Source organism: Ornithorhynchus anatinus, chromosome 2, assembly GCF_004115215.2.
Source record: "Ornithorhynchus anatinus isolate Pmale09 chromosome 2, mOrnAna1.pri.v4, whole genome shotgun sequence".
NCBI classification, from domain to species: Eukaryota; Metazoa; Chordata; class Mammalia; order Monotremata; family Ornithorhynchidae; genus Ornithorhynchus; species Ornithorhynchus anatinus.
Window position 1 is genome coordinate 45,871,562 of NC_041729.1, and position 27,232 is coordinate 45,898,793.

At 44.6% G+C, this 27,232-nt stretch overlaps 1 protein-coding gene across 4 annotated transcripts in view; it reads right to left on the minus strand.

Annotated features, from left to right (window-relative positions):
- EEF2K (eukaryotic elongation factor 2 kinase) overlaps nt 1-27,232 on the minus strand; it is a 50,409-nt gene that overhangs the window by 14,500 nt on the left and 8,677 nt on the right. For 3 of the 4 annotated variants that reach the window (XM_029056180.2, XM_029056157.2, XM_029056165.2), the window contains exons 2-11: nt 16,066-16,387; nt 9,706-9,806; nt 7,987-8,047; nt 7,246-7,283; nt 6,270-6,441; nt 5,729-5,878; nt 4,413-4,545; nt 3,737-3,864; nt 3,092-3,293; nt 1,521-1,564 (exon numbers count right to left, since the gene is read on the minus strand). In XM_029056180.2, coding sequence (XP_028912013.1) covers nt 1,521-1,564; nt 3,092-3,293; nt 3,737-3,864; nt 4,413-4,545; nt 5,729-5,878; nt 6,270-6,441; nt 7,246-7,283; nt 7,987-8,047; nt 9,706-9,806; nt 16,066-16,311 — 1,275 coding nt within the window. In that variant the 5' untranslated portion in view covers nt 16,312-16,387. The remainder of the gene's footprint in view (nt 1-1,520; nt 1,565-3,091; nt 3,294-3,736; nt 3,865-4,412; nt 4,546-5,728; nt 5,879-6,269; nt 6,442-7,245; nt 7,284-7,986; nt 8,048-9,705; nt 9,807-16,065; nt 16,388-27,232) is intronic. The other variant, XM_029056172.2, reaches the window with a different exon arrangement.

The window sequence follows — 27,232 nt, forward strand, 5'->3', positions numbered from 1 at the left end:
GTTATATCACGGCTAGACTACCGTGTCAGCCTTCTCTCTGACCTCCCTTCCTCCTCTCTCGCCCCGCTCCGGTCTATTCTTCACTCCGCTGCCCGGCTCATCTTCCCGCAGAAACGATCTGGGCATGTCACTCCCCTTCTTAAACAACTCCAGTGGTTGCCTATCAACCTCCGCTCCAAACAAAAACTCCTCACTCTAGGCTTCAAGGCTCTCCATCACCTTGCCCCTTCCTACCTCTCCTCCCTTCTCTCTTTCTACCGCCCACCCCGCACGCTCCGCTCCTCCGCCGCCCACCTCCTCACCGTCCCTCGGTCTCGCCTATCCCGCCGTCGACCCCTGGGCCACGTCCTCCCACGGTCCTGGAACGCCCTCCCTCCTCACCTCCGCCAAACTGATTCTCTTCCCCTCTTCAAAACCCTACTTAAAACTCACCTCCTCCAAGAGGCCTTCTCAGACTGAGCTCCTCTTCTCCCTCTACTCCCTCTACCACCCCCCCTTCACCTCTCCGCAGCTAAACCCTCTTTTCCCCCTTTCCCTCTGCTCCTCCCCCTCTCCCTTCCCATCCCCTCAGCACTGTACTCGTCCGCTCAACTGTATATATTTCCATTACCCTATTTATTTTGTTAATGAATTGTACATCGCCTTGATTCTATTTAGTTGCCATTGTTTTTACGAGATGTTCTTCCCCTCGACTCTATTTATTGCCATCGTTCTCGTCTGTCCGTCTCCCCCGATTAGACTGTAAGCCCATCAAACGGCAGGGACCGTCTCTATCTGTTGCCGACTTGTTCATTCCAAGCGCTCAGTACAGTGGTCTGCACATAGTAAGCGCTCAATAAATACCATTGAATGAATGAATGAATGAATGAAAATATTCTGTGGTACAAGTTATGCTGAAGCAGTGGCTGGGAAGCCTAGCAGCATCACGCCTTGACTGACGCACATGACCGTTTCTTATTCTGAATTTACTTGTACCAATTTGTGGATCTGGTTCTACCACAACAAACTCATCTGGTAGGAAAAACTTTCCCCAATTAATTCCATTATGATTTATCCAAATTGTGTAATGAAAACACGTTATAGTAGAACTGACTATATATGTGGTTACCTAGTGCATTTGTGCTAAGATGCACGTGTAATGTATTGTTCTGATACTTTAGAACGTTAATTAGGGGATACTTGATGTGAGCTGCTGACCACAACCACAGAGTGAGAGCTCAATAAATGCTTATTAAAAAAACAAAAACCCGCCATCTTACCTGATTAAGGGGAAGAATAATAGAGCTTGCCAATCTGAATCAGGTTATTCTAATCAACTTTGGCCCTTGTATACTATTTCTGCATTGACAGTCAGGATTATTTCACACTCAGCCTGGTGCCAGCTCAACTCTGACCTCTAAAATGTGAGCCTGTGATGACTGCTGGGACCCTGTTACAAGCAGATTCCTCCTTCTCCTTGAGCCCTGGGATGTGCTTTAAGTGTTTGTAACTTCCACTGCTTATCCTAAGGGGCCACTTACCCTATGGTTGTCTGGGTTATCATGGTCATTAAACACCGGCCAATCTAGAAGGAACAAACAGAGTGACACTCAGAGTTGTTAGGTTTTTTTTAAGGTATTAGTTAAATGCTTACTATGTGTCAAGCACTGTACTAAGTGTTGGAGTAGACACAAAATAATCAGGTTGGATACAGTCCATGTCCCACATGGGACTCACAGCTTTAATCCCCATTTTACAGAAGAAGTAACTGAGGCACAGAGATAAGGTCAAACGGCAGGCAAGTGACAGACAAGCAGCAGTTGGGATCAGAACCCAGGTCCTTTGACTCCCAGGCCCGTGCACTTTCTACTAGGCCATGCCGCTTCTCCAGTTTACAAGTGTGACACCACACCCCTGATGCTGAAATCTCATAAGAGATTTAGAATAGGACATTTGGACTAGAGAGATAAGCCTACATTTTTATCATTATCAATAATAAGAATTCACTTTTGGAGCACTTTTGACACATAGTAGCTCTTGTAAGGACCCTGGGAGAATAGACTAACTATTGTAAAAGAGCTAAAAATTCAGTATTTGAGATGGCTACATGGAAATTTTAAAAATGCCAGTGTATCTTCTGAAAAAGCATGTCGGGCAGATAGAGTAACAAAGACTCCATTAGTGTTGCATCTCAGTTGGAAGCTGGGAGTCAGCTGTCACTGACGGACTAGCATTACACACAGCAATCAAGAGAAGGATGGTTTGGTTTTTTTTTGAGCAAAAGCTTCTTAAGGATGTAAGATCAGGAGGCAAAAGTGAGAACAGCACCAGGTCTTGCAAACAACAAATATGTCAGCAAAGGATAATCGTTTTGTGTGCTCACTATATTCAGGTCTGTAGGTCTCACACTAGTCTTCTCAGTCACCCACACACCCACAAGGGAACTTCATTGTCAATAGCACCTTCTGCAGGTACAAAAATCAGCTATATGTATAGATAGCTATCTACAGAGATGATGGTAATCAGCTTTTTTCGGTCTTGAAGGTAAGACAAATGGGAAATGGATTTCAATTTCAGTGCAACACATTTAGGATAGACAACTCCATAACCATGAGGCAAGAAGAAAGGCAAATTACCACCCAGTTTCTCCAAGCCTCTTTGCTGCTGCTTTTGGAGAAAGATGAACCATTCTCGTCTCAACCTGAGTGGCACTTCCATGTTCTTAAGAAAGATACAAGTGATGACAATGGGACACTGAGTTGGTTTTACCCAAAGAAGTGCAGTGTCTTTAAAATTTTCAATCAGGGGTATTTACCAAGGCTTACTATATGCAGAGCACTGTATTAAGTGCTTGAGAGAGTGCAATTCAACAGAGTTGGCAGACACAGTCCATGCCCAAAGAATATCAGTGAAGGCAGGGGAAATGACAGTCAAGACTACTTGAGGTCCCTTCCGGGCCAAGGTCACCAATAATTAGAAACATGGACAAACTTCAGGTCTATTTTTCCCATAAACATGAATATACTGCTGAAGTAGTGAATCTCTTTCTGAAGAAAAATCTTTGGCATTAGTTTAACTCAGAGCTAGATGACAGCACAGGGAGTGGACTTACGAAGGTGGTCGAGCCTGTGGCTATGTGGTGTTGCTGAGGACGGCGAGGAAGGAAGAGAGTCGAATGCTACATCACTCATATTCTCGTCTCCTGAATTCTCCGAGAGGCGGAAAAGCAGAGGGGGCCGACTTCCAGAGAACGTCCTCACCCGCGGGCTGCCACACTTCTCTTCTGTGCCCCGCACAACCGTCTGAGCCAGCTGCTTGAATAGATTAACAAGGAAAACCTGACTTTTGTGCAAAATCTAGGAGGACTTTCGTTCCTTCTTCACTTCCCAGTTAGCCAACCCCATTGGAGATGAATACAGTGGGTAAGGAAATGGCTAGCAAAGCCATTATTGGCAATTCCCCGAAGCTCTAAACTAAACTGCACATTACTCTGCACAGCTTCTTCCCTATGATGAGTAATTTGATATTCAACTAACAAATCTTTAATAGGCACTTACAGTAAGCATGGAACTGTTCTAGAAGCTTGGGGCAAGTTAAGGAGATGGGGTCCTTGCCCTCAAGGAGCTTACAATCGAAAAGGGGCAACCAGTCAACCAAACCCGCGAAAAGTACAGATACCATTATGACTTCTTCCTGCTCAGGAGAGACTATTTTTGCTGTATCTGGAGGCCTGCCTTCAGTAGCAGGCTGAACCTACCAGCAACTTTGTGTTCTGGTTCACGGCATCCTTTTCCTTGGGAGAGAGGTCAAAAGGGGTGAGATTCATGCTCTTGCAGATCTTGTTGCAGGCGTGGGAATGGAAGAACAGGGCCATGCCTCGCACTCCTAGAAGTGGGAACACCACCGGCAATGAACCTCTGAGAAACATCAGAGACTCTCCCATCATTCCTGAAGCTGAGTGTACGTTAAGCAAGGTGATATTCAGCTTCTAAAACACAGCCATGGCATTAGAGCACAGGCTAGACAAGGATCCCCTGGGGAACAAAATGAGTTCACAGGAAGGCAGGCAGAGACACATGTAGTATACCCTCATAAAATCTTATCTGGTGGATAGCAGGGGCTTTTCACTGAACCAAATCAAAGGCGCCCAAATCAAAGGCGCCCCTTCTTCTAGCCACAGAGCTATTATTGGGACTGAAATATCGGAATGAGGGCAGAGACAGGACTTAGGAGGTCTAGATTCTAGTCCATTTCTGCCCTGATTCACTCTATGGGACTGTTTTCCCATATGTAAAATGAAAGCAACAGTTCTTGACCTTGAGGGATAAAGAAGAACAAATAATGTAATTCATATGAAGATGTTTTTAGCTCAAAGGAAGGAAGATATATAAGACAGTACCATTATGATGTGAAAACCCAGCTACTAGACTTACCTAGGTTGCCATCTCCGAAGTCTGTGCCCATCTCTGTGTGAATCTGAGGGTCTGTATACAGGTCTCCCACGCCTTGAATATCCACCACAATCAGCTGATGACCCGAGCGCTCAAATGTGAAGTGGCTAAAAGCCTACAGGGAAAGAGTTATAAGAGAATCAGTCGAATTTACTGATTGTGTGTAGGGCACTGCACTAAGTAGTTGGGAGAGTACAAGTTAACAGACTTGATTGACACGTTCCATGCCCACAAGGAGTTTACAGTCTAGAGGGGGAGAGAGACATTAATATAAATAAATGATGGATATACGCATAAGTGCTGTGGGGTTAAGAGAAAAGAAGAGCACTGCTGTCCCACTGACTAAGCACTACAAGGCTGCTGTTCATTTAAAAGCTACTGCAATGAAAACATTAGGCTTACTTTGCGGGGAACCAACCCTGCTCTACTGTGCTTCAGTTAAGCACCTTTCATGGAACTCTTCAGAATGAGCCTGATGAAATATGTTTGCCTTGTTGGCTCGACCAACAGTATTAACAAAGAACAATAGACCTGCACTGAAAAAAAATCAAACACATGGCCTCTCCGATGGCCAAAAGGCACCTGGTTGGTTCAAGAGCCAAATACAAACTCATGCTCCTTTCTGTCCATCAGTGTCCATGGAGTTTTCACTTGAAAAACTGATTGGCTTCCCAAATGATTTTATTACATAATAGGAACCAATCTGTGACCAACCTTTGAACAGAATGTCAGATTCAGTACTTGGAAAAAATCCACACCTCCCCTTACTTCTTGTCCTGCACTCTCAAGCTTATTTTGAAAGTGCTCATGCTTTTCTGAATTTCCTCATATTTTATCTACTCCTTTACTTTGACTCTTGAGGTTCAAGAAATCTGCTGAGCTTGGTTGAAGGGTAAGGTGGGAGAAAACACTTAGTTAATCAAGTCTGGTGGAGAAATTCCAACTCTGAAATCACCAACTCCCCTCTCACGCTAACGTGGAATTTGGCTGGATAAGCAAAGCAAAGTAGTCTTCCTCAGTAACCCTGAATTTCTGATAAACTACCTGATTCATGGCCTGGAGGAGCTGCTGTTTTCAACTGCCTGATCAAATGGGAATCACCTTCTAAATACCAGACATTTCCTTGTTTTTTCCTCTTTGACTGGCCTTCCCTTCAAAGCTGTAAAAGTCCCTTTCCATGCTTCATCCTCCATCCAGACAGAAGGCTGAAAGGCCAGTCTTGCAGACATAAAGCCCCTTAGACAAAGCCAATTTAATTTGGGAGCAAAAGCAACACAAACACTGAATTTGGGTCAGACCTGTGGGGTCAGGCGGATGTTGTCGTCCCGAACGAATCCTGAGTTGGAGTTGTATTTGATGTATTTGCCCTCTATGTAATGTTCCAGGTGAAACAGGGGCTGGTCGGCTCTGCCCTTCAGTTCAATGATGCACATCTGCATAATATCAACCTGGCAAGGAAGTAAGGGAAATGAGCAAACTGGCATTCTTTGCTATTCAAAAGGTGGGGGATGGGAAACAAGAACTGGGTTCCAAACCCACCTTCAACCATGACTCACTGTGTCATCTCTCCAGTCTCAGTCTCCCCCCTCCACACACACACAAACAAACACACACACACACACACTTTACAATGGGATGCTGAGACTGGTCTCTCCCCAAATGCTTTCTTTGGAACAATTCTCCCTTCATTCACGACTCACCTCAATGCCCAACTGCCTAGGGAGGTCCATTACATACCTGGAAACGTGTAGAAATGGCCAGAAAAAAATTTTTTTAAATCCCAGAGATACAGCCCGGCCCAAGACTCCCTGGAAAGCGCAGAAGGGGCATTAAATTCACCTGCTTGGGTGGTTTGTGTCGGCTAAATTCCTCTCCCCATAGCTTGGCTTCCATCTGGAGACGCACATCCTCGAAGTACACTTCCCTATCCACGGGTTCAATATAGCGCTTCGCCACATAGTTGGAGGCCCCTTTCCAGTGCTGGGTATGCAGGAAGTTAGACAGTTTTTTCCTGAGGAGGAGATACCAGCTGTGAGAGGGGCCAGAACCCCAGGACAGTAAGGGCCACTGCTCCACAATGGGAGCAGTTCACAGGCAGAGGGATGGGGCCCCACTGAACCCGCCTGGCAACACTAAGCAGATGCCCCACCCCTCCAAGCCAAAGCCTTATGGGACTCCTATACTTTGCCTTGGGCCTCTCTCAGGAAGGGCAGGAGACCCAGGGGACACCAAGAGAGAGGAGCAAGAGTGTCCCCTTGAAAACGTTTGAACTTTGCCAGAGAAGACATATTCCTCAAAGCAATACTCTCTTCCCTGAATAGCTGCTGGGAACAAACGAAAAAAAAACTACCTTTGTTTACCCTACTTCCTCATGCTTCACTACCACTTTCTCATTCTTTGCCTCCTCTTCCCTCTACTGAAAGCTAAACATCCTGGCAGGTTAAAGTTTTGGAAACTTTCTGAGACTCATGAGCCTGAGCTCCCAGAAGTCTGGGAGTCTGAACTCCAACGGCGGTGACAAAAGTCCCAGATCCCCCTTTCCCCCTGCCTCCCACCCCGCCACCAACTAAAAGGACACCATCCACTCCATCCTTCCTTCCTTCCTCCTTTTCTTCTCCAGCAGAGACCCTGGAAGATCTTGCTGTACTTTCAGTCCCACTGAGGGTATTGGTCTAAAAGGGTCTCAGTCCAGGAGACAGGGCTTGAGGAGGACTCTCCCCACTGGCCCTTCATCATCGGAAATCCAGCACTCTGGAGACCAGCAGTGAGCACTCCTTGGGCCTGAGGAGGTATCCCCAGCGTTCCGAGCACTTACGTCCTGAAGCACTCCCGCATAGCTCCACGGCCAAAGGGCTGCAAGACACCAAGTTGAAAGCACACATCACCACAGAGGAAGTGGGTTCCTCCTTAAGCCAGTCCCCAAGAAGAGCAGGCCACAAGCTATATGCTCTGTCTCCCCAGCAGGGAACTGGCTTCCACAAACAAAACCCAACAAATTTCTCTTCGAGCTTAAAGATCTCCAAGATTTTGGTTGGGGCCCCCTGGGGAGGGAAAAGACTCTTCTGCCCAGGGGATATAAATATATTTATAAAATATAAATACTCATTTATATATAAGGAGATATTTGGCGCTTTCAGCCTTGTGGTCCAAAAAGACTGCTTAGACAATCATTCTGTTTGGGTTAGCCATAATCTGATGTCATCAGCAGTGAGGGTTGCCTTGGTTACTTTAAAGTATGGAAACATACTTTTAGGATGTTCAACTCCACTTGGGCTTATTCCTAAGCATTATTTCTATTCTTGGAAATGATCCAGAAGCAGCTACCTCTCACTGGCTTCAAAACTGGGGCGTTTTCCCCAGGGTACTACTTGTAAGATTTATAAACTGCTTTAACTTTCCAAAAGCAGAGGCTCTGGCAGGAACAGTGATAGCAAGAAAGATTTTAGGGGAGAAAGGGGCTCCAAGGGCAGCGAGGGTCACCCATGCACCCCATCACAGCCCTCGGGACTCAAGTAAAGGCAAGGATCACAAAGAAGAATGCAGGCCATTCCCTTACCTTAGATGCCATTTTGATGAGGACCTCATCTTCAACCCATTCTCCAGTGACTGCATTGTACCTACGGAACCAGATCCCGCCCAGCGCCTGTCACTAGAGAGCAGCAGGAAGACACAAGACCCTTGCAGCAGGAAGACACAAGACCCTTCCTCCCTAGGATACCCGGGGATACCAACTCCACTCCACTGACCACACTGGGATAAGTTGCCACAAGGCAAGGCAGGATCAGACCTGTGGGTCATCCATTAAAATTCTGGCTTGCCTCACACAACCTGAGAGGTCTGTGTCAGTGGACACATGACAGCTGAGTGCTGGAAAGTGTGGCTGAGGAAAAATACCTTGGGTGGACAATTTCTGCCACTAGGGCACTACGGTGATTTTCATTCTCTCATCTTCCCAAATTCTTCATCTTTGGGCTGTGTCTTTACAAGCAAGCTGCTCCTTCAAAGTCACCAATCACGGGCCCCCAAGCCAGGCCCCATCCAAACAGTCTGCATGGAAATGAACCACACTAACTGGGTAGGGCCCCTTGGGATAATGGGTTCCTAAATGAGCTCATACACTCCAGACCCCTTGCCCAGTCTTCTTCACGTAGTAAGCCATTCCTTTCTGCTCACTCATACAAAAGATAAAACTTCTTTTTTTTGCTAAAAGAATTTTCCTTTTCAAAAGCAGTAAAATATCGCACCAGGGAAAAACCTCGCAAGATGAGGAAGACTAGCTTTCAAGGTCACCTGGAAGGGTGAGGATTTAGGAAAGAATTTTAGAAAGGGCCTGGAAGCCCAGGATGCAGAGAGATTGCTGGTCAAGGCAGCTGTGAATTCTGTCATTGGCCTGCTCAGCTGCACAGAAAACCTACTGGGTCAAAGAGGGGAGGATTTCATTGGTCTTATTTTAAAACCTGAGTGCAGGAGGAGTCTGCTCCTCTAGAAATATGAGGGGCTGGAGGAAGCTGAGCAACAAGACTGGGAAAGTCAGCTACTCATGTTACAAAACAAGCAGGGCTCTTCACTAATCCTTGACTTGCAAAGCACTTATCTGGAGAGGGAGTTCTGCTGTCTGGAACACATTCACCCTAATGCCTGTATTGGCCTTTTTAAAGGTCTGGCTGGAACGCCTTTACTCCACTGCATGTAACTCTGCACGTTCAGCCAGTCTGAGGCTATTTCTGGCAGGGTGCTCAGATCTCTGGGATTACCAAATTGGGCTCTTTGAGAGTAGAAACACTACCTTTTGGTCCCCAACATACCTATGCAGGGGAGAGTACAATTTTGAGGGCCAGCTTTCCAACCAGCTTCTAGTGTTTTTCCCCTTTGTTTTTCCCAATGTGTCAAGCCAAGTTGTGCCTGCCTCCAGTCATTCTCTGGCAGGATCTGTGTCCTTGCTTTGAGTGGATACAATTCATGTCAAGTACCTGTGTGCTAGTGTTGAAAAAAGAACAGGTGCTGATTGGCATGTTGTGTTGTCTCTATTTTGAATGCTATTCGTTTAAAATTAACAATGCAGAGAAATCTGAGCTGTTTTCACTTCTTCCCCCAAGAGCCCCCAGGCCCCTGATGGTCAGGTCTGTCTTACCTAATATGTGTAAACTACTAGTTGTGTGTACCTAGTTCCAGTGGGAATATTAACTTAGGCACAAAGACTGCAGGAGCCCAGGGGACTGGCTTCTTGATACTAGGATCTATATGGTGCCAGTGTTAAAATGGAAAAATTACTGACCTGTGACGAGTAGCACACTGTGTTTCAATGTCCTCAAGATGAAATTCAGCCCAGGGATCAGGCATATGTTTAGCTTTCTCTATAGCATGTTTCCAGGCTTCCTGCAGAAATTTTAAAAACTCTCAGGTCATAAGAAACACCACAAGGCAGTCCAACAAGCCAAATTATCTGATTTCCTGCAGGACTCAGGATTTCATTGAACTGTTTCTTCTTTAGGATGGGTGATATACTTAATACAAATATTCTTGGGAACTTGCACTAAATGTCAAATTTAGAAAGCTGACACTGCGGAGAGTGAGAATGCTTTAACAAAGCTTTGAGCAGAGCTTCCTACATTCTTCTCCTCAGCTCTCAAATGAACAGAAAAAATAGAACCCCAAAAGACTTCAGACCATCCCATTAACACTGCCAAGAAATCATCAGAAGCGCAAATCAGACTGGCGCTGTCCATTATGTTCAAAAGCAGGAGAGTTTAGGAACCTGACAGAATCTACTGCTTCTTAACTTTTAGCCAAGCTGATGCCCACGTCCAAACTACTTTCAAAAGGCATTTTAGTCAAAATTCAATAGACATCGAAATGTGGTAGATGTACTTCCCCAACTGCTACTTTCTCTTTCCCCTAATTTGTTTTTGCTTTTTTTTTTGCACTTTTAGGACCACTACACTAAAGTTTATCTTTACTGTTCCCTTTCTTCTCCTCCAGGCCTGGCTAAAGTCCCTATTTCATTTCACTATCTCCCTGTTCCTTGTCACAGCCACGATATCCTACTTAATTGTCAACCAGGTTGTTTATCACTTAGCCTATCTATTGAACAACATTCACTGATAAAATGCTCTTCCCCTGTGAGTCAGCTCATAACCAGGAGGGAAACACCCTGAACTAGTCAGTATCAACCAGGACATGCCTTATCAAGAAATGGCTATCCATCTGCAGAACTGACACTTCTCTCTCAGCTAAGGACTTTTACCCACTTTTTCCCCATTTGTTTTTCCACCTAACTGGGACAGGACAAAAATACTCTCAATACAGGCACCTCTTCAATGGCTTCAGTCCAGCCCCATGCCACTTCAGAGAGAAATTTCAGACCTCTTGTGACTGACATTTTAATTCTCTATAAAACCCAGCTCTACAGCCTGCAAACAGGCCAGTCAGTAAGTCCATGGTATTTATTGAGCGCTGAGTACAGAGCACTGTACTATTTGGGAGAATACAATACAAGAGACTGATAGGCACATTCCTTGCCCACAAAGAGCTTACACCCTAATTTATGTATTCTGAAAGAGAAATTGGTGGGATTTGCAAATCCAGGAAAATTTATAGAATAAATTCCAACTTCTCCCTTACGGTATCTTCTAGAGAGAGAATTAATCACTGGAATTTTGGAAGCAAAGTTTGGCTCACAACTCTTGCTGGGAATTCAGTGTCTGCACTTTCCAAATGTCACCCTGATTGAAAAATTACAGAAGTCTGTGTTCAATTACTGTTTAGCCCAGATGAAGTCTTGAGTTAGAGATTTTACCCTGCCTAGACCAAGAGATGTTTATCATACTCTACAAAATTTAATATTTAACTAAATCTCTTCTAACTAACTAACCTCATGACTGGGCATGGCAATTCTTAAACTGTCATCACCAACTAAAACTCTGTTCTGATTTGTATTCCATTTCTTAATAATAATAAACGCTTCTCCTTTCAAATTAAACAATCATGTTCCAAGTGCCAAATTCATTTTGTTTTTTGAAACCTCAAAGAGAATAAGAGCCATTTAACTGAAAAACAAAAGATGCTATCATTCACTTTCCCTGATTAATTTTCATAACAACACTAAAACGCAGTTAACACTTTCAAACTGTCATTATGAATAAAATGTAAAAACAGAAAAAGCAAAGTATTTTTGAAAAGATGACACAGGATAGGCTGGAGAAGAAATATTTGTGTTTCACTATTGAAAGGATGCCTAGAGTTGATTATGGAAAAACAGACCCAGTTGACTTTAACCTTCCCTAAACAGAGATCCATATAGCACACTGTAAAACCTGATTTTGCTCTACAAGTTTGAAATGAAAAATCCAATCATATATCGGGTTGAAAAGTGAAAAAGAAATTGCTTTTTCTTTCTACAACTTGCTCTCTGAAAATGAGCAATCATGGATACCATAAATCTAAATAGAAACTAGGTCATCTATTACTTTTGTTTCAGAAAGAGAAAATCAGCTTGACAAGACAAAAATCAAGAGGTAGTTTAATACTGTATTTAAGAAACTTTTGCTATCAAATATATCCAACAAATGAGAGTTGCAGGTATAAAAGAGAATGTATCCAACTACAAGTAAAACTTCTTTAACTCAAAAATAAATTCCAATTATTTTGAAGATTTTCTTAATCTTCCCCCTGTCAGAGCTTCACAAATTATAAAATAAGTGGCAACAGCATCCTTTATCTCTCGCCAACATAAACTGTTACTGTCCTTGGATAATGAGTGGCTCTATCCAAGGTTACTGAGACACTTTACAACTATCACTGGTCAAATAAATCCTCAATGATATTGTTCTATTCAATTCCTACTTCTCTATACCTCTGAATAGATTTAATTATGCTTCCAAACAGAATTAACACCCCCTATTACTATTAATGGGAGATCTTATTTATTTAGTCAATATACATAGAGATTTAGCTTTCCATGCTGTACTTATCTGAACTGTTTCTGTTCTGTTTCATGAATTCTCCCTTCTCTTTGGATAACTTTTTAAAATGTGTCTACATTTTAAGAATCAGCTTTCAAGAAAGCAATTAATCAGACTGTTGAATGGGCTGTTTAAATAATGTTTTTCATATGTCTTGGTTCCAAGATGCCACTCTATCACCAGGCAGAGAAAGCTGAAATGTTAAGACTGTTTGCAAACTAACATCTGGGCAATAGTAGGCAATCTGATGTCTAGGGAGACAAATTGCAGAACTCCATATACATGCATGACAGGAAATACAATGTCAGGGTGCCAGAGGAAATGCAGTAATATTCTAAACAATTCCAAACAATATTTAATCCGTAGATGCTGTCTGCTCTAAAGTATAAATGCCAAGTTTTTATGCTTGTTGGGAAAACGAGGTGTGCACGCTTTTAGCTGTTGAAAGACAACTCAATCAAATAAGCTCACATTTGAATATTTGACCCATGGACCATACACTGCATATACTGTGCTGGCCACTCATACAGCCTCAGTTAGCTGATGAAAATAGTTCAGAGTTTGTCTCATTTGATTGGAAGATACTGTACTCTCCCATGCGCTCAGTACAGTGTTCGGCCCACAGTAAGTACTCAATAAATACAAAACAACTTACTGACTGATTCAAAACAGAGTCACAAAGGGAAGCTTCTGAGTGCTTTGCACTCAGCTTTATTCCCTGGAAGGCCAGATCAGAACTAAATTTAACAACTGATGCATATTCAGTTACTGTCAATAATGTCCTTTCTCCCTTATCCCTTTCTTTGCACTCCTTTGTATTCAGAGATGATGCTGCTGTTGTCTGTAGGACAATGATTCTCTTCTAAAAACACTTGTGCCCACTCTTCATCCCTCTCTCCCTACCATCTTCAACAGCTCTCTCTGAAGGTCCCTTCCTCTCTGCCTTCAAACATGTTCAAGTCTCTTCTATGCTAAAAATACCTTCTCTGTATCCCACAGTACCCTGTAGTGTTCCATTTACCTCCTCCCATTTCTGCCCAAGTTCCTCAGATGTGTTGTTTAGACCCACAGTCTCCACTTCCTCATCTCCAACTCTCTTCTTGACCTTCTACTCCAAAGAGACCACTCTCTCCAAAGTCCACCCTGACCCCCTTTTTGTCAAATCTTACAAACTCTTCTCTATCCTGATTCTCCTCAACTGCTTGGCTGCCTTCAACACCTCACACCATTTCCTTGGAAACATTATCTAACCTTGGTTCTGACAGAGTTCTTTTTTCCCCCTTTTTCTTCTCTGGTCGATCATTCTCAGGCTTTTCCTCTGCCTCCAGCCCCTATGGCGGAGGGGCTGTGGTATCAGGGATCCATTCTGGGCCTCTTCTCACTTTAGACTCCCTTTCTTGGGGAATTCATTTACTCCTTTGGTTTCCCCATGTCTCCTAAATCTACCTTACTAGCCCCAACATCCTTCCTTCCCTACAATCTCATATCTCCTCCTGGCCTCCAGGTTCTCTCTGCAAGGATATCCTCCTGGCACTAAATGCCTAATCTTCCCTCTTCTCCTAACTTTTCCATCACCATCCTCTCCATTTTAGTCCTGAAATCTTGGCATCATCCTCAACTCCTCCCTTTCTTTCAACTCAGTATTCAGTCGGTCACCAAATCCTGTCAGTTACTCCTCTACGATAATTTCATGATCTGCCCTTCCCTCTCCATCCATTATGCTGATCCAGGTGCTTGTCAAATTCTGGCTTGTCTTCTGCATCAGACCCTAACTCTTTTCTCTCTGCCTCCAGTCCACTTCTCAGTCTGCTGTCAAGTCTTTTCTAAAATGTCATTCCGCACGCCTCTCCCCATTCCTCAAAAAAAAAAAATCACAAATGGCACTCTCTCCCCTACTCTCTTCTCTAACCAGTCCCCCAGCTCTCTCTCTCTCCCATTGCCAATCTGTTGCTCACACTTCCCCCCACCCGTTGCCTGGAACACCCTCCCCCTTCAAATTATACAGGCCACAGCTTTCCCAGCTTTACCTGGATTAAAAACCCTTCAGGAGGCCTTCCCCAAATAATTTTTAATCCACTTTGCTTATATCCTCCTACTGCCTGTTCGGCATTTCTGTGCCATCTAAGCTTTTAAGTATTCACAACTTCCTGTAGCCCTTTTACACGAATCTTACATACCCCACTGTTAAAAGCAATAACTCATGTACATATCCCCTTAACCTTTTTCCTTACCTGAAAATTACCTGAAATTTATTTTAGTGTCTGTCTCCCCTGCTAGATTACAAAATATTTGAGGATAGGGTTCAAGTCCACTAATCCTACTGCATTTCCCACGTGCTTAGTACAGTGCTCTGCACATAGTATGCACTCAATAAATACCATTGATGAAGCAAAACAGTAGGTGCTCAATAAACACTAATAATAATAACAATAATGGTTCTCATTAAGCGCTTACTATGTGCTAAACACTCTTCTAAGTGCTGGGGTAGACACAAGAAAAGCAGATTGGAAACAGTCCATTTTCCACATGGGGCTCACAATCTTAATCCCCTTTTTACAGATGAGGTAACTGAGATCCAGAGAAGTTAAGTGATTTGCCCAAGATCAGCAGACATGTGTCAGAGCCAGGATTAGAACCCAGGTACTTCTGACTCCCAGGCCTGTGTTCTATCCATTAAACCATAGTGCTTCTCAATCAATCACTACTGACTGATTAATATAACAATCCTTTCATCTAAGCCAGAACTATATTAAGACAATAAACAATAAACTTAAATTCACTTTAAGTCTGCATTGTAACCCTTCCAAAAATCACTAGTTGGCCTCTAGAGTGAGTGAATCATTAGCAAACATGAAAAGTGTCCAAATACCCAAAATAAGTGTTTACTCCCAAAACTCAAGGGAATGGTTCATTTACATTTTAGAGAAAGGCCATACTACCAAAGGGTTTTAACCATTCTGAATTGTTTGGGAGAGGAAAGGGAGAGTGAATTCACTTCCAACTGATTCATATGATAGAGCCTTTGGGGGGGGAAGGAGGAGGTTATCTAAATCACTCATTATGTGGACAAAATGTATCACCACACAAATAATTCAGAGCAAATATAATGGCCACCACATTCTTCCATTAATCGTTAGGTAATGAGTCACAGGGGTGCAGATGCTTCTTATTAACTGATCTCATTTATTAACAATAATGTTTTTTCTTAAGCGCTTTCAAAGTGTCCACATTTTGGGGTAGATACAAGCCAGTCACATGGGACTGACCCTGCCCCACACAGGGCCCCCAGTTTAAAAGGGAGGAAGAACAGGCATTTTATCCTTATTTTAGTGATGAGGAAATGGAGGCACAGAGAAGTTAAGTGACTCACCCATGGTCACACAGCAGGCAAGTGTCAGGGCTGGGATACCAACCCATCTCCTGACTCCAAGGCCATGCTCTTTACACTAGGCCAAGACTCAAGGGGCAGGAAATAAATTTGCCAGTTGATAGCCAATCCGGTGGGAAATTTAACAGATGAAATTTAATAGAATCACAATTACAGAAAGGGAAGCAAATTCTAAACCTTCAGCCTAGCTCTTTTATCAACTTAATGAACATTTGAACAAGCGAGAGTTTGCTCTCCTTGGCATCTGGTTCCTGTTATTGCGATGGGAGTCCCAACAGCTGCTCACCTTAAAATGGAACGAATTTCCTGGGGAAGAACTGGATCCATACTGCTCGTTTTTGGCTAGGTTGCTGTAGTAGTTAGAGGCTTTAGAAATTGCGATCTTATTCGATATTGGGTCATCTGTAATGGGGCAGATATAGAAATTATCGTCCTCATCACTGTCTCCATCAGCATAGCATTCGTGGCCAGAATGGAGTGATTTTCCATTGTCGATGCCCTCCAGGGGGAAAATAAGGTCTTCGTCTGCCATGACCGTATGAGATCCGTTTTACACACGTGGTGACTGAAGCAGCCAGAATTACCAGTCAAACACAGTAGAGAGGTGCCTGCAAGGAAACGAGAAGGATAGTTAAATGAGCAGCTCTGGCAAACTGACTACACATGCCAGAAACTAAACTTCGCACTTCGCCAGTAACTGCAAAAAGTCAGCTGCACCAATGACCATGGATCCGGAAGCCCACAGCCACGAAGAAATCAAACTGCAGAAAGACAAGGCTTTTAATGCAAGCTGCATCTGCTTCCCTTAGCACTGGTCTTGGACTTCTTCAGGCCACTGATTTTCACTGCCAACTTATGGGTGTCTCCATGAACCTGTGAATTGGGCAGCGGGAAGGTGGAATTTTGGAAATTCCGGGAAAGGGTGCATCAAGTGTTAATGAAAAAAAGTCCTTGAGAGATTCCTGCGACCTGGAAAGGAGTCTGGCATCAAGCCCTCAGAGTTCTCCAGACCAAGCTCTAAATCAGTACAAGGACTGCCAGGAAAACTTCGATGTCATTCCCTACAGCTAAGCCTCAAAAACAACATGGTCAACTAAACTTGTCAAGATGAGCAAGAGAGAAAAGGGAGAGTAAGCGCCCCTTCAGACTGTAAGCTCCTTGTGGATGTACATTCATTCATTCATTCATATTTGAGCGCTTACTGTGTGCAGAGCACTGTACTAAGCACTTTGAAAAGCACAATGCAACAATTAACAGATAGATTCCCTGTCCACAATGACCTTACAGTTTTGGGGGAGGGGGGAGAGGGAGGGGAAGGAGAATCTAGAGGGGACAAGAATTGTGTCTACCACTGCCATTGTATTGAGCATTTACTGTGCACAAAGCATTATACTAATAATAATGTTGGTATTTGTTAAGTGCTTACTACATGCAGAGCACTGTTCTAAGCACTGGGGTAGATACAGGGGAATGAGGTTGTCCCACGTGAGGCTCACAGTCTTCATCCCCATTTTACAGATGAGGGAACTGAGGCACAGAGAAGTGAAGTGACTTGCCCACAGTCACACAGCTGACAAAGGGCAGTGTTTGGGAGGGTACAAAATAAGAGTTGGTAGACACGTTCCCTGCCCACAAGTTTATAAAGTCCAGAGGGGGAGGCAGATATTAATATAAGTAATTTATAATACATCATTTATAGATATATGAGCTCATTATGGGCAGGAAATGGGGGACTGAAATTAGAATTGATTTGGAGGACTGCAATACACAGACCTGCCAGGCATATTTTTATGATTCCACAACAAAATCAAGAAAGACTGCTCCATTCAGACAAAAATACCCATCCCCCAGCTTCTTCCCCCACCACCCAGAATGCCCTCTCTGATCAAATTAGACAGACCAAGCCCTTCCCAAATATGAAGCCTACTAAAATCTCACATCCTCCAGCAAGTCTTCCCCAATTAATTCCCGCTACCCCAAATCCCATAAGTCCACCAGCTATCTCTAACATTCACACAGTTATTTATACCCATCCTCAACACTTGGATATATTTATTCACCTGCACAATTATTTTACTCTTATCACACTTTTTTGCAACTATTTTTATGTCTGTGTCTCCCCCACCCCTCAAAAGTGTAAGTTTCTTGTGGGCAGGAAATATTTTTTTCTGATACACTTTCCCAATGCTTAGTATAGTATGTTGCATCCAGTATGCATTCAATGAATGCCATTATGACTATTAAAGGATAACTATAGGATTTTCACTGTTTTTAAACTAGAGCTAAAAATCAAGCTTAAATTTCAAAAACATTGCAATATTTTAGTCTTTCTTTTTGTGCAACAATGTTTGTCTAGCCATTGCTTCTCTGGAAACATTAGTCTTTTCTGCCCTTTGCAAATGAGGTAAATAGCTAAACAAATGGTCAATATCATAGCTGTCAGCCTCCTCTTGGATCTCCCGTCCTCCTGTCTCTCCCCACTCCAGTCTATTCTTCATTCCGCTGCTCGGATCATCTTCCTACAGAAACGCTCTGGGCATGTCACTCCCCTCAAAAACCTCCAGTGGTTGCCTATCAACTTTCGCACAAAACAAAAACTCTCCATCACCTTGCCCCCTCCTACTTCACCTCCCTTCTCTCTTTCTACTGCCCACCCCGTACACTTCTCTCCTCTGCCGCTCACTTTCTCACTGTCCCCCGTTCACACCTATCCCGTCAACCCCTGGCCCACGTCCTACCACTATCCTGGAATGCTCTCCTTCCTCACATCCGCCAAACTCTCTTCCCCTCTTCAAAGCCCTACTGAGAGCTCACCTCCTCCAGGAGGCCTTCCCAGACTGAGCCCCGCCTTTCCCTCTGCTCCCCCTCCCCTCCCCGCTGCCATTCCCCTCCCCTCAGCACTGTGCTCATTTGTATATATTATTACTCTATTTATTTTGTTAAGGTGTATATCTCCTTGATTCTGTTTATCTTATGATGATGTCTTGTGTTTTTTTTTTTTGTTTTGTTTTGCTTTGCTGACTGACTTCCCTGTTTAGACTGTGAGCCCGTCTTTGGGTAGGGATGGTCTATATCTGTTGCCCAATTGTACATTTCAGCACTCAATAAATATTATTGAATGCACTGCTATCTACTGGCATATCTACCATTATGAAGGCAGTCTTGCTTAAAAATATCTTAATCTTGATTTTTGATATTGCTGCAGCAAGAATGGTGGCACTTGAACTCAAGACATAAGCAAGAGTTGATGCGGGGTGTGGGTTACCTAAGGAAATTCCTGACTCTACAGAGAAGGGAAAAGGAAAATCCCCTCAGAAAAGAAAAACCTACTAGACATTTGAAAAGGAATGAATCTTCCAGATATCACACTCTAAAACTCATGCCAAAGCTATTCTAATACACATTTGGCAGCAGGCAGAGGGGCAATGAGATCAGTGTTTCCAGTAGAAACCTACACTGCTTCACCTTGCTGCCTGTGAGTTGGTGAAACGTGGGGCTGGGGAAAGAGAAAGTAAGTGAAGCAGAGAACCAGGCTCCCTGCAATGCTCTTGTTCAGTGGCTCCCACCCTCTCCCCTTAACCGGCTGAACAACAACAAGTCGGGGCAGAACTCTCATCCAAAGGTTGTGGCCACCAAGTGCTGCACAATCAGCCAGCAGATCTGAAGAACTGTTAGGTAACCTCTTCTCTTGTGTCAGGTTACAGCTTGGAGGTTTTGGAGTGTGGAGAGAGCACTGCAGCCTGAGAATTAGGGCAGCTAGGTTCCAGGCTCAACTCTACCACCTTAGGCCTTTATTCCTCCTCAGAAGGATAGCAAACAAACAGTCCTCCTCCTAGGTTAGTCATGGTGACTGCCACAGTGGGATATACTACTGCTCCCGAGAAGAAATGTGCTTTAAGATAATTTCTTTATCCATCCTCGGCTTCCTGCCTCTCCCTGGTTCTTCTTCTGTCTCTTTGGCCACTCATCCTCAGTCTCTTTCATGGGCTCCTCCTCTGCCTCCCACTCCCTGGCTGTGGGTGTCCCTTAAGGTTCAGATCTGGTTCCCCTTCTATTCACCATCTACACCCACTCTCTGGGAGAACTCATTCACTAACACGGCTTCAACAACTATCTCTATGCAGATGATTCACAACTCTACACCTCCAGCCCTGATCACTCTCCCTTTCTACACTCGCATTTCCTTCTGCCTTCAAAGCATCTCTACTTGGATGCCCCCTCATGACCTCCAACTTAAAATGTCCAAAACAGACTTTATCTTGCCACTCTAAAATCCTGTCCTCCCCTTAATATTCCCATCACTCTAGACTGCACCACCACCCTTCCTGTCTCACAAACCCATAACCTTGCATTATCCTTGACTCCACTCTTCCAACCTATGTAATCTATCACTAAATCCTGTTGGTTCAACCTTCACAACATCGCTAAAATCCAGCCTTTCCTCTCCACCCAAACTGCTACCACATTAATCTGCATACTTATCATACCCTGCTTTGATTACTTCATTAGCCTCTTTGCTGATGTTCCTGCCTCCTGTCTCTCCCCACTCTAGTCCACACTTTACTCTGCTGCCCAGGTCATTTTTTATTCAATTGTATTTATTGAGCACTTACTGTGTGCAGAGCACTGTACTAAGAACTTGGAATGTACAATTCGGCAACAGATAGAGACAATCCCTGCCCAACAATGGGCTCACAGTGAAACATTTAATCCATGTTTCCCCATTCCTCAAAGGATCTCCAGTGGTTACCCATCCTCCTCCGCATCAAACAGAAACTCGTTACTATCAGCTTTAAAGCACTCAATCACCTACTACAACCCAGCTCGCACACCTCGCTCCTCTTATGCCAACCTACTCACTGTACCTCAGTTTTGTCTATCTTGCTGCCAACCTATCCCCCACGTCCTGCCTCTGGATGTCTCAGATACAGTGTCCAAACGCAGCATACCACCACAATTTTTTTAAAGCTGGGCCCAACTTGGCTGAGAGGGGGAGATACTGCCAGCTGGGAGCAGCTGCTGGGTTTGCCTACTCTTGTGCTTCCTTCCTCCTTATGGCCAGCTACACTTCCCTATCCCCTGTCAGCATAAATCCAGGGAGGCCCAATTTGGGGATTAAGGGGAAATAAGGAGGCATTGGGTTATCTTGCCCAGGCTGGAGGTTGGCCCTGACCTAGGTCACTTTTCTTCAGACTGTCCTATGGGCAACAGAGAGGTTTTCTTACCAAGAACCTCCCCATTTCTGCCCTCGGCAGAAGTGTCCTCTGAAATTTCCCCAAGACGACAGGAGGGAGTTTCTGCAGAGGGATACACGAGAGTTCTGGGGCTTGCTAAAACTACGACTCCAAGGACAAAAAGCAAAGCATCCTTATGGTAAATCTTAGGTTTACGATCTGCCCTTGGTAGGCAAAATCTGCCTGGGAATCCCTCAGAGCAATGATGTAATTCCCTCTGGCTTTGAACCAGGAAGAGGGAAAGAGGGGGAGAAGGAGGCATGAGGGGATACAGTAGGCACTCAACACTCATTTTAATTTGCTTCTCATAGTAGCACCATTCTGTTTCCCAGATCTCCTGGCAATCAACTCCGGGGTTCTTTCTGTAACAAAAGCAGATATTTTGGGAAAAGGAATAGCAGAAACTGCCGGAAGATGGAAGGGGGAGAGGAGGAGGCAGGTAGGATGTGGCCAAGAGGGCGCCCTCACAGGATCCTCAGCCTGGACCAGGACCCTGTATCTGTCTCCAGCTCTGTGGGGAAGGGGAGGGGGGAGGGAAGGAAGAGATGCAGGGTGGCCGTTCTGAACCCCAGAACGCTTGCCCCTGATCTGGCTGCCAAGAGAGTCCCAACCTGCCTCTTCCCCTACCTCGTTCCTCTTCACTAGCAGTGCTGAAACAGAGCCTGAGCACACTTGAGAAAAGGAAGAGTTGCTCTGATTTGCTCTGATAAGCCACCTCAAAAATGGTCAATCTTTGGAGAAGAATTGGCTAACCAGGAGGATCTCTGTCCATGAAGTTGGATTCACTTTGTGGTACCCCGCTCAGTAGCCTTAGGCCTACCCAGTTACCACAGGACCATAAAGCAGGAATCAAGGAAGGGCTGAGCATTGGCCCTGCTGTTCTCTCATGAGTCAAGATGATACTCTCCAAAGGAAGCAAACACATGTAGCAACAGATTAATTCATTCAGTCATATTTATTGAGCACTTACTGTGTGCAGAGCACTGTACTAAGTGCCTGGAGAGTACAATTCAGCAATAAAGACAGACAATCCCTGCCCATCACTCAGCCTTGTGATCTGAACTTGTAGAGTGACCCAAAGTTTAGGCATCCGTTTTCTGTCACTGTGGGTAAATCTCCCGGCCTCAGAAATCTCCCAGAAGGGATCCCCCCTGAAGTGACAGCAACAGGATTACAACTCGGCTCCCTTGACTTTCGAGGTGCGTGCGAATGTACACGCAAACACACATACACACACACTCTCCACCCCTCCACTTGGATTCTTCTCCTCCCTCAGGGAGAAGTTGGATGAAATCCCAGGCTTGGCAACGTGGTACCCAAACCAGACCAGATCTCTCACCAGAAACACAAAGCTTTTGGTCTCAAAGAGTCATTATTTTGTCTCAAAGAGTTATTATCATTTTGTTTTCCCTCTGCCCTGCCTCAAGGCACAGCGCTGGTACTCGTAGGAGGAAGGACAGAATTTTACTGAGATAATGGAGGAAGAAGAATGCACGGTCTTCATTAACCTACAATTGTATTTATTGAGGATTTACTGTGTGCAGAGCGCTGTACTAAGCGCTTGGGAGACTACAATATAACAATGTAACAGACACATTCCCAGCCCACAACAAGCTTACAGCCTAGAGCTTTGTACATAAGTGCTATGGGACTGTGAATGGGAATGAATAAAGGGAGCAAGTAAGGGCAATGCAGAAGGGAGTGGAAGAAAAGGAAGAGGGCTAGTCACGGAAGGCCCCTTGGAGGGGATGTGCCTTCAATAAGGCTTTGAAGAAAGAGAGCATAAATGTCTGTTGGATAAGAAGAAGGAGGGTGTTCCAGGACAGAGGCACGACATGGGCAAGACATTAGAGGCAAGATAGACAAGATCGAGGTACAGTAAGTAGATTGGTATTAGAGTGAAGTGAGTGGGCTGGGTTTTCCTAGGAGAGTAGCTAGGTGAGGTAGGAGGGGGCAAGGTGTTGAGCTTTAAAACAAATGGTAAGGAGTTTCTGTTTGATATGGAGATGGATGGGCAACCACTGGAGGTTCTTGAGGAGTGGGGAGACATGACTGAACATTTTTTGTGGAAAAATGATACGGAGTGAAGACTGGACTGGAGTCGGGAGAGACAAGAGGCAGGGAGGTCAGCAAGGAGGCTGATACAGCAATCAAGAGGGGATAAGGCAGTGCTTGTATTAACTTGGTAGCAGCTTGGATGGAGAGGAAAGAGCAGATTTTAACAATGTTGTGAAGGTTGAACAGGATTTAGTGAGAGGTCGAATATGTGGGTTGAATGAAACAGAGGAGTCAAGGATAACACAAAGGTTACGGGCTTGTGAGACAGAAAGGATGGTGGTGCTGTCTACAGTGATGGGAAAGTCAGGGGACAGACAGGGTGTGTGTGGGAAGATAAGGAGTTCTGTTTTGGATATGGTAAGTTTGAGGGGATGGGAGGACATCCAAGTAGAGATGTTCAATGCAGGAAGAAATGCAAGACTGCAGAGAAATAGAGAGATCAGGGTTGGAGATGTAGATTTATAGATTTTGAGTTCTCCAAGGAACTGAGTGTAGTTGGAGAACAGAGGGGACCCACAAATGAACTTGGGAAATGAACACCCACAGCAGGGTGGGAGAGGCAGAGGAGGAGTCCGCAAGAGAGACTGGGAATGAGCAATCAGAGTGATAAGAGAACCAGGAGATAGTGTCAATGAAGGCAAGGTTGCATAATAATAATAATGTTGGTATTTGTTAAGCGCTTACTGTGTGCTGAGCACTGTTCTAAGAGCTGGGGTAGACAGAGGGGAATCAGGTTGTCCCACGTGGGGCTCACAGTCTTAATCCCCATTTTACAGATGAGGTAACTGAGGCACAGAGAAGTTAAGTGACTTGCCCACAGTCACATAGCTGACAAGTGGCAGAGCTGGGATTCGAATTCATGACCTCTGACTCCAAAGCCCGTGCTCTTTCCACTGAGCCATGCATAATGATTCCAGGAGAAGGGGATGGTCCACAGTGTTGAAGGCAGCTGAGAGGTCGAGGAGGATTAGGATGGATTCGAGACCACTGGATTTGGCAAGAAGGAGATCATCTGAAAGGGTGGCTTCTGTATAGTGAAGGGGATGGAAACCAGATTGGAGGGGGTCAAAGAGAGAACTGGAGGAGAGGACAGCAGTGGTTTGCCAACATTTTTGTCTCCATGGGGACTGCTGAGATCCCACAGCACTCCTCCATCAAAAACCTAAAATAACTCAGTGTGGCCTGGTGGGCGGCTTTCCAGGGTCAAAAAAAAAATCAAGGCAGGGTCAGAAGGAGCTGACCCCAAGGGGCCTTCCTTTTGCTCACGATCCAAGGAGGTCAGAGGTCGGGAGGTATGCTGAGACTCCCCCCCCCCCACCCGCTTTTAAGTGGAGGGGAGAGTGTTTGAGTGCCTTACAATTCTCCCCAAACCACCAGTTTGAAAAACTTCAACTTATTTCTTTACAGCTTGATATAAGTCTTGGAATTTCATGTAAACTTCCCTCAGGGCCCCCTGCCGTTTGCTCCACCTGCCAAACTTCCTGCCACTGTCCCATGGGCTTCCTTCCCTCCATTAGATGAGAAAGGTAGATGAAAAAGGGTCAGTGTGGGGAGGTGAGGGCGATGAGGTTCAGAGGGAGACAATTTCACTGAGAGAAATTTTCTCTGCCTACCTGATAAACTAGAGAAGAGAAGCAGCCTAGTTTGGTGGAAAAAGCACAGGCCTGGGAGTCAAGGGACCTGAGTTGTAGTTCCATCTCTGCCACTTGTCAGCCATGTGACCTTGGACAAGTCACTTAACATCTCTGTGCCTCAGTTATTTCATCTGTAAAATGGGGGTTGAATCCTCCTTCCTCTGACTCAGACTGTGAGCCCTATGTGGGACAGGGACTGGATCCAACTTGATTATCTGATTATTATCCAGGGCTTAGAATAATGCTTAACACATAGTAAAAGCTTAACCATTAAAAAGAGGGAGGAAAAGAAAGAGACAGAGACAGAGAGAGATTGTCTCATCAAGGCTAGTGAATCAACTGTATTTTGTAGGAAAACTTCACCATGGACCCTAAAAGAACAGTCAGTTCCAAGGCACAGTCTCTAAGACTATTTAAAATACACAACATTCCACTTAAGAAAACCAAGCTGGGCAACATCTTCAGCTGGAAAACACACTGAAACTCTGCATCGAGTGACCAGAATTTTATGTTTTCCCTTTGGCTTTAGATTGCCATTAAATTTTCAGAAGCCAGCTAAACCACCTTTCAATGGACCCACCAAACCAGCAACTTCAGCCTATTCTCAGTGAGGCCAAGCAATACCCGCCAGTCGATTAGACTGTAAGCCCGTCAAAAGGGCAGGGACTGTCTCTGTTGCCGATTTGTATATTCCAAGCTCTTAGTACAGTGCTCTGCACACAGTAAGTGCTCAATAAATACTATTGAATGAATACCCTAAAGAATTTACCATTTCCTTCAATTTGCATTTTCCCTGTCATTTAAAACATCCCTCTTCCTTTTAGCCTCCAGGAAAGTGTGAAAATGGGATTTTACTCTTTGTATACAATGTAGCCCTAAAGCTTATGGCCCACAGAGCATTGACTGCTTAAGATGGTGCAAAGCAGCAGTGAGCACACAGTAAATACCTACTGCTTCTCCTACTATTACTACTAGCTCATTCATTCATTGAATCGCACTTATTGAGTGCTTACTGTGTGCAGAACCCTGTACTAAGAGTTTAGGAGAATACAATAAACAGTCACATTCCCTGTCCACAATGAGCTTACAGTCTGTGGGGGGTTGGGGGGAGACAGACATCAATACAAATAAATAAAATTACAGATATGTACACAAGTGCTGTGGGGCTGGGAGGGGGGGGAAGAGTTAAAGGAGCAAGTCAGGGTGACATAGAAGGGAATGAGAAATGAGGAAAAGAGGGGTTTAGTCTGGGAAGGCCTCTTGGAGGAGATGTGGCTTCAATAAGGCTTTGTAGGTGGGAGAGTAATTGTCTGTTGGATTTGAGGAGGGAAGGCGGTCCAGGCCAGAGGCATGAAGGGACTAAGGATCATCAAGCAACGTGGCTTAGTGGAAAAAGCCCGGGCTTGGAAGTCAGAGGTCATGGGTTCCAATCCGGGCTCCGCCACTTGTCTGCTGTGTGACCTTGGGCAAGTCACTTAACTTCTCTGTGCCTTAGTTGCCTCAACTGTAAAATAGGGATTAAGACTGTGAGTCCCATGTGGGACAACCTGATTACCTTGTCTCTAGCCCGGCGTTTGGAACAGTGCTCGGCACATAAGTAAGCACTTAAATACCATCATCATTATTATCAAGGCACAAGGAGAAGGTATGTCCAACCTGATTATCACGTGCCTACCTCAGCATGTGGCATACAGTAAGTGCTTAATAAAATACCACAACAAATAGAAATAAAGAACTACTACTCCCACCATATTTGGAAGTTAAACCAGGGAGTTTCAATCAAGCACTGCTGTTTACTAAGCACTTACTTTTCTGTTTAAAGATATAAGTTACGCATTTACTATGTGTCAAACACTGCTATAAGCGTTGGTGCTCACAGCCCAAGTTGGAGGGAGCCCCATTTTACAGATGAGGCAACTGAGGCACAGAGAAGTTAAGGGACTTGTCCAAGGTCACACAGCAAGCAACTTGTCAGAGGTTAAGTTAGAACATAGGTCCTCTGACTCCCAGTCTCATGCTCTTTCCACTAGGCCATGTTGCTTCTCATGGTGCTTAGTATGTCCTAAGCACAGTGCTTATACTGTGTGCAGAACACTGTACTAAGAAATTGGGAGGGTATGAGGGTACAATAGAGTAGAGTTGATAGAGTACAATACAGTGCAGTACAATAGAGTTGGTAGACATGATCCCTGCCCACAAGGAGCTTACAAATCTAGGGGGCCAGAGAGATGGGGAGTTTCCTTTACTTTTCTCCACCTAGCCAGGAGCTCCAGGATAGATTTTAGGACTTCCAGAAGCTCTATCCTAGAACCACTTCAAGCCACAATTCCAACCTAGAGGAGAGCAGGGTCCTAGTCCAACTGTACCCCTTCCCCCACCCATCCCCATGCAAAGGTCTTCTGGGCTCATCTTCTTTCTGGGGCAGGGCCATGCCTGATGAATGCGGAGCTGAAACTCAGTCCAACCCCCATCTCTTCGGCCAAACCCAATCTGGTTTCTAGAAGGGTCATTCTCTAGTACATACCTT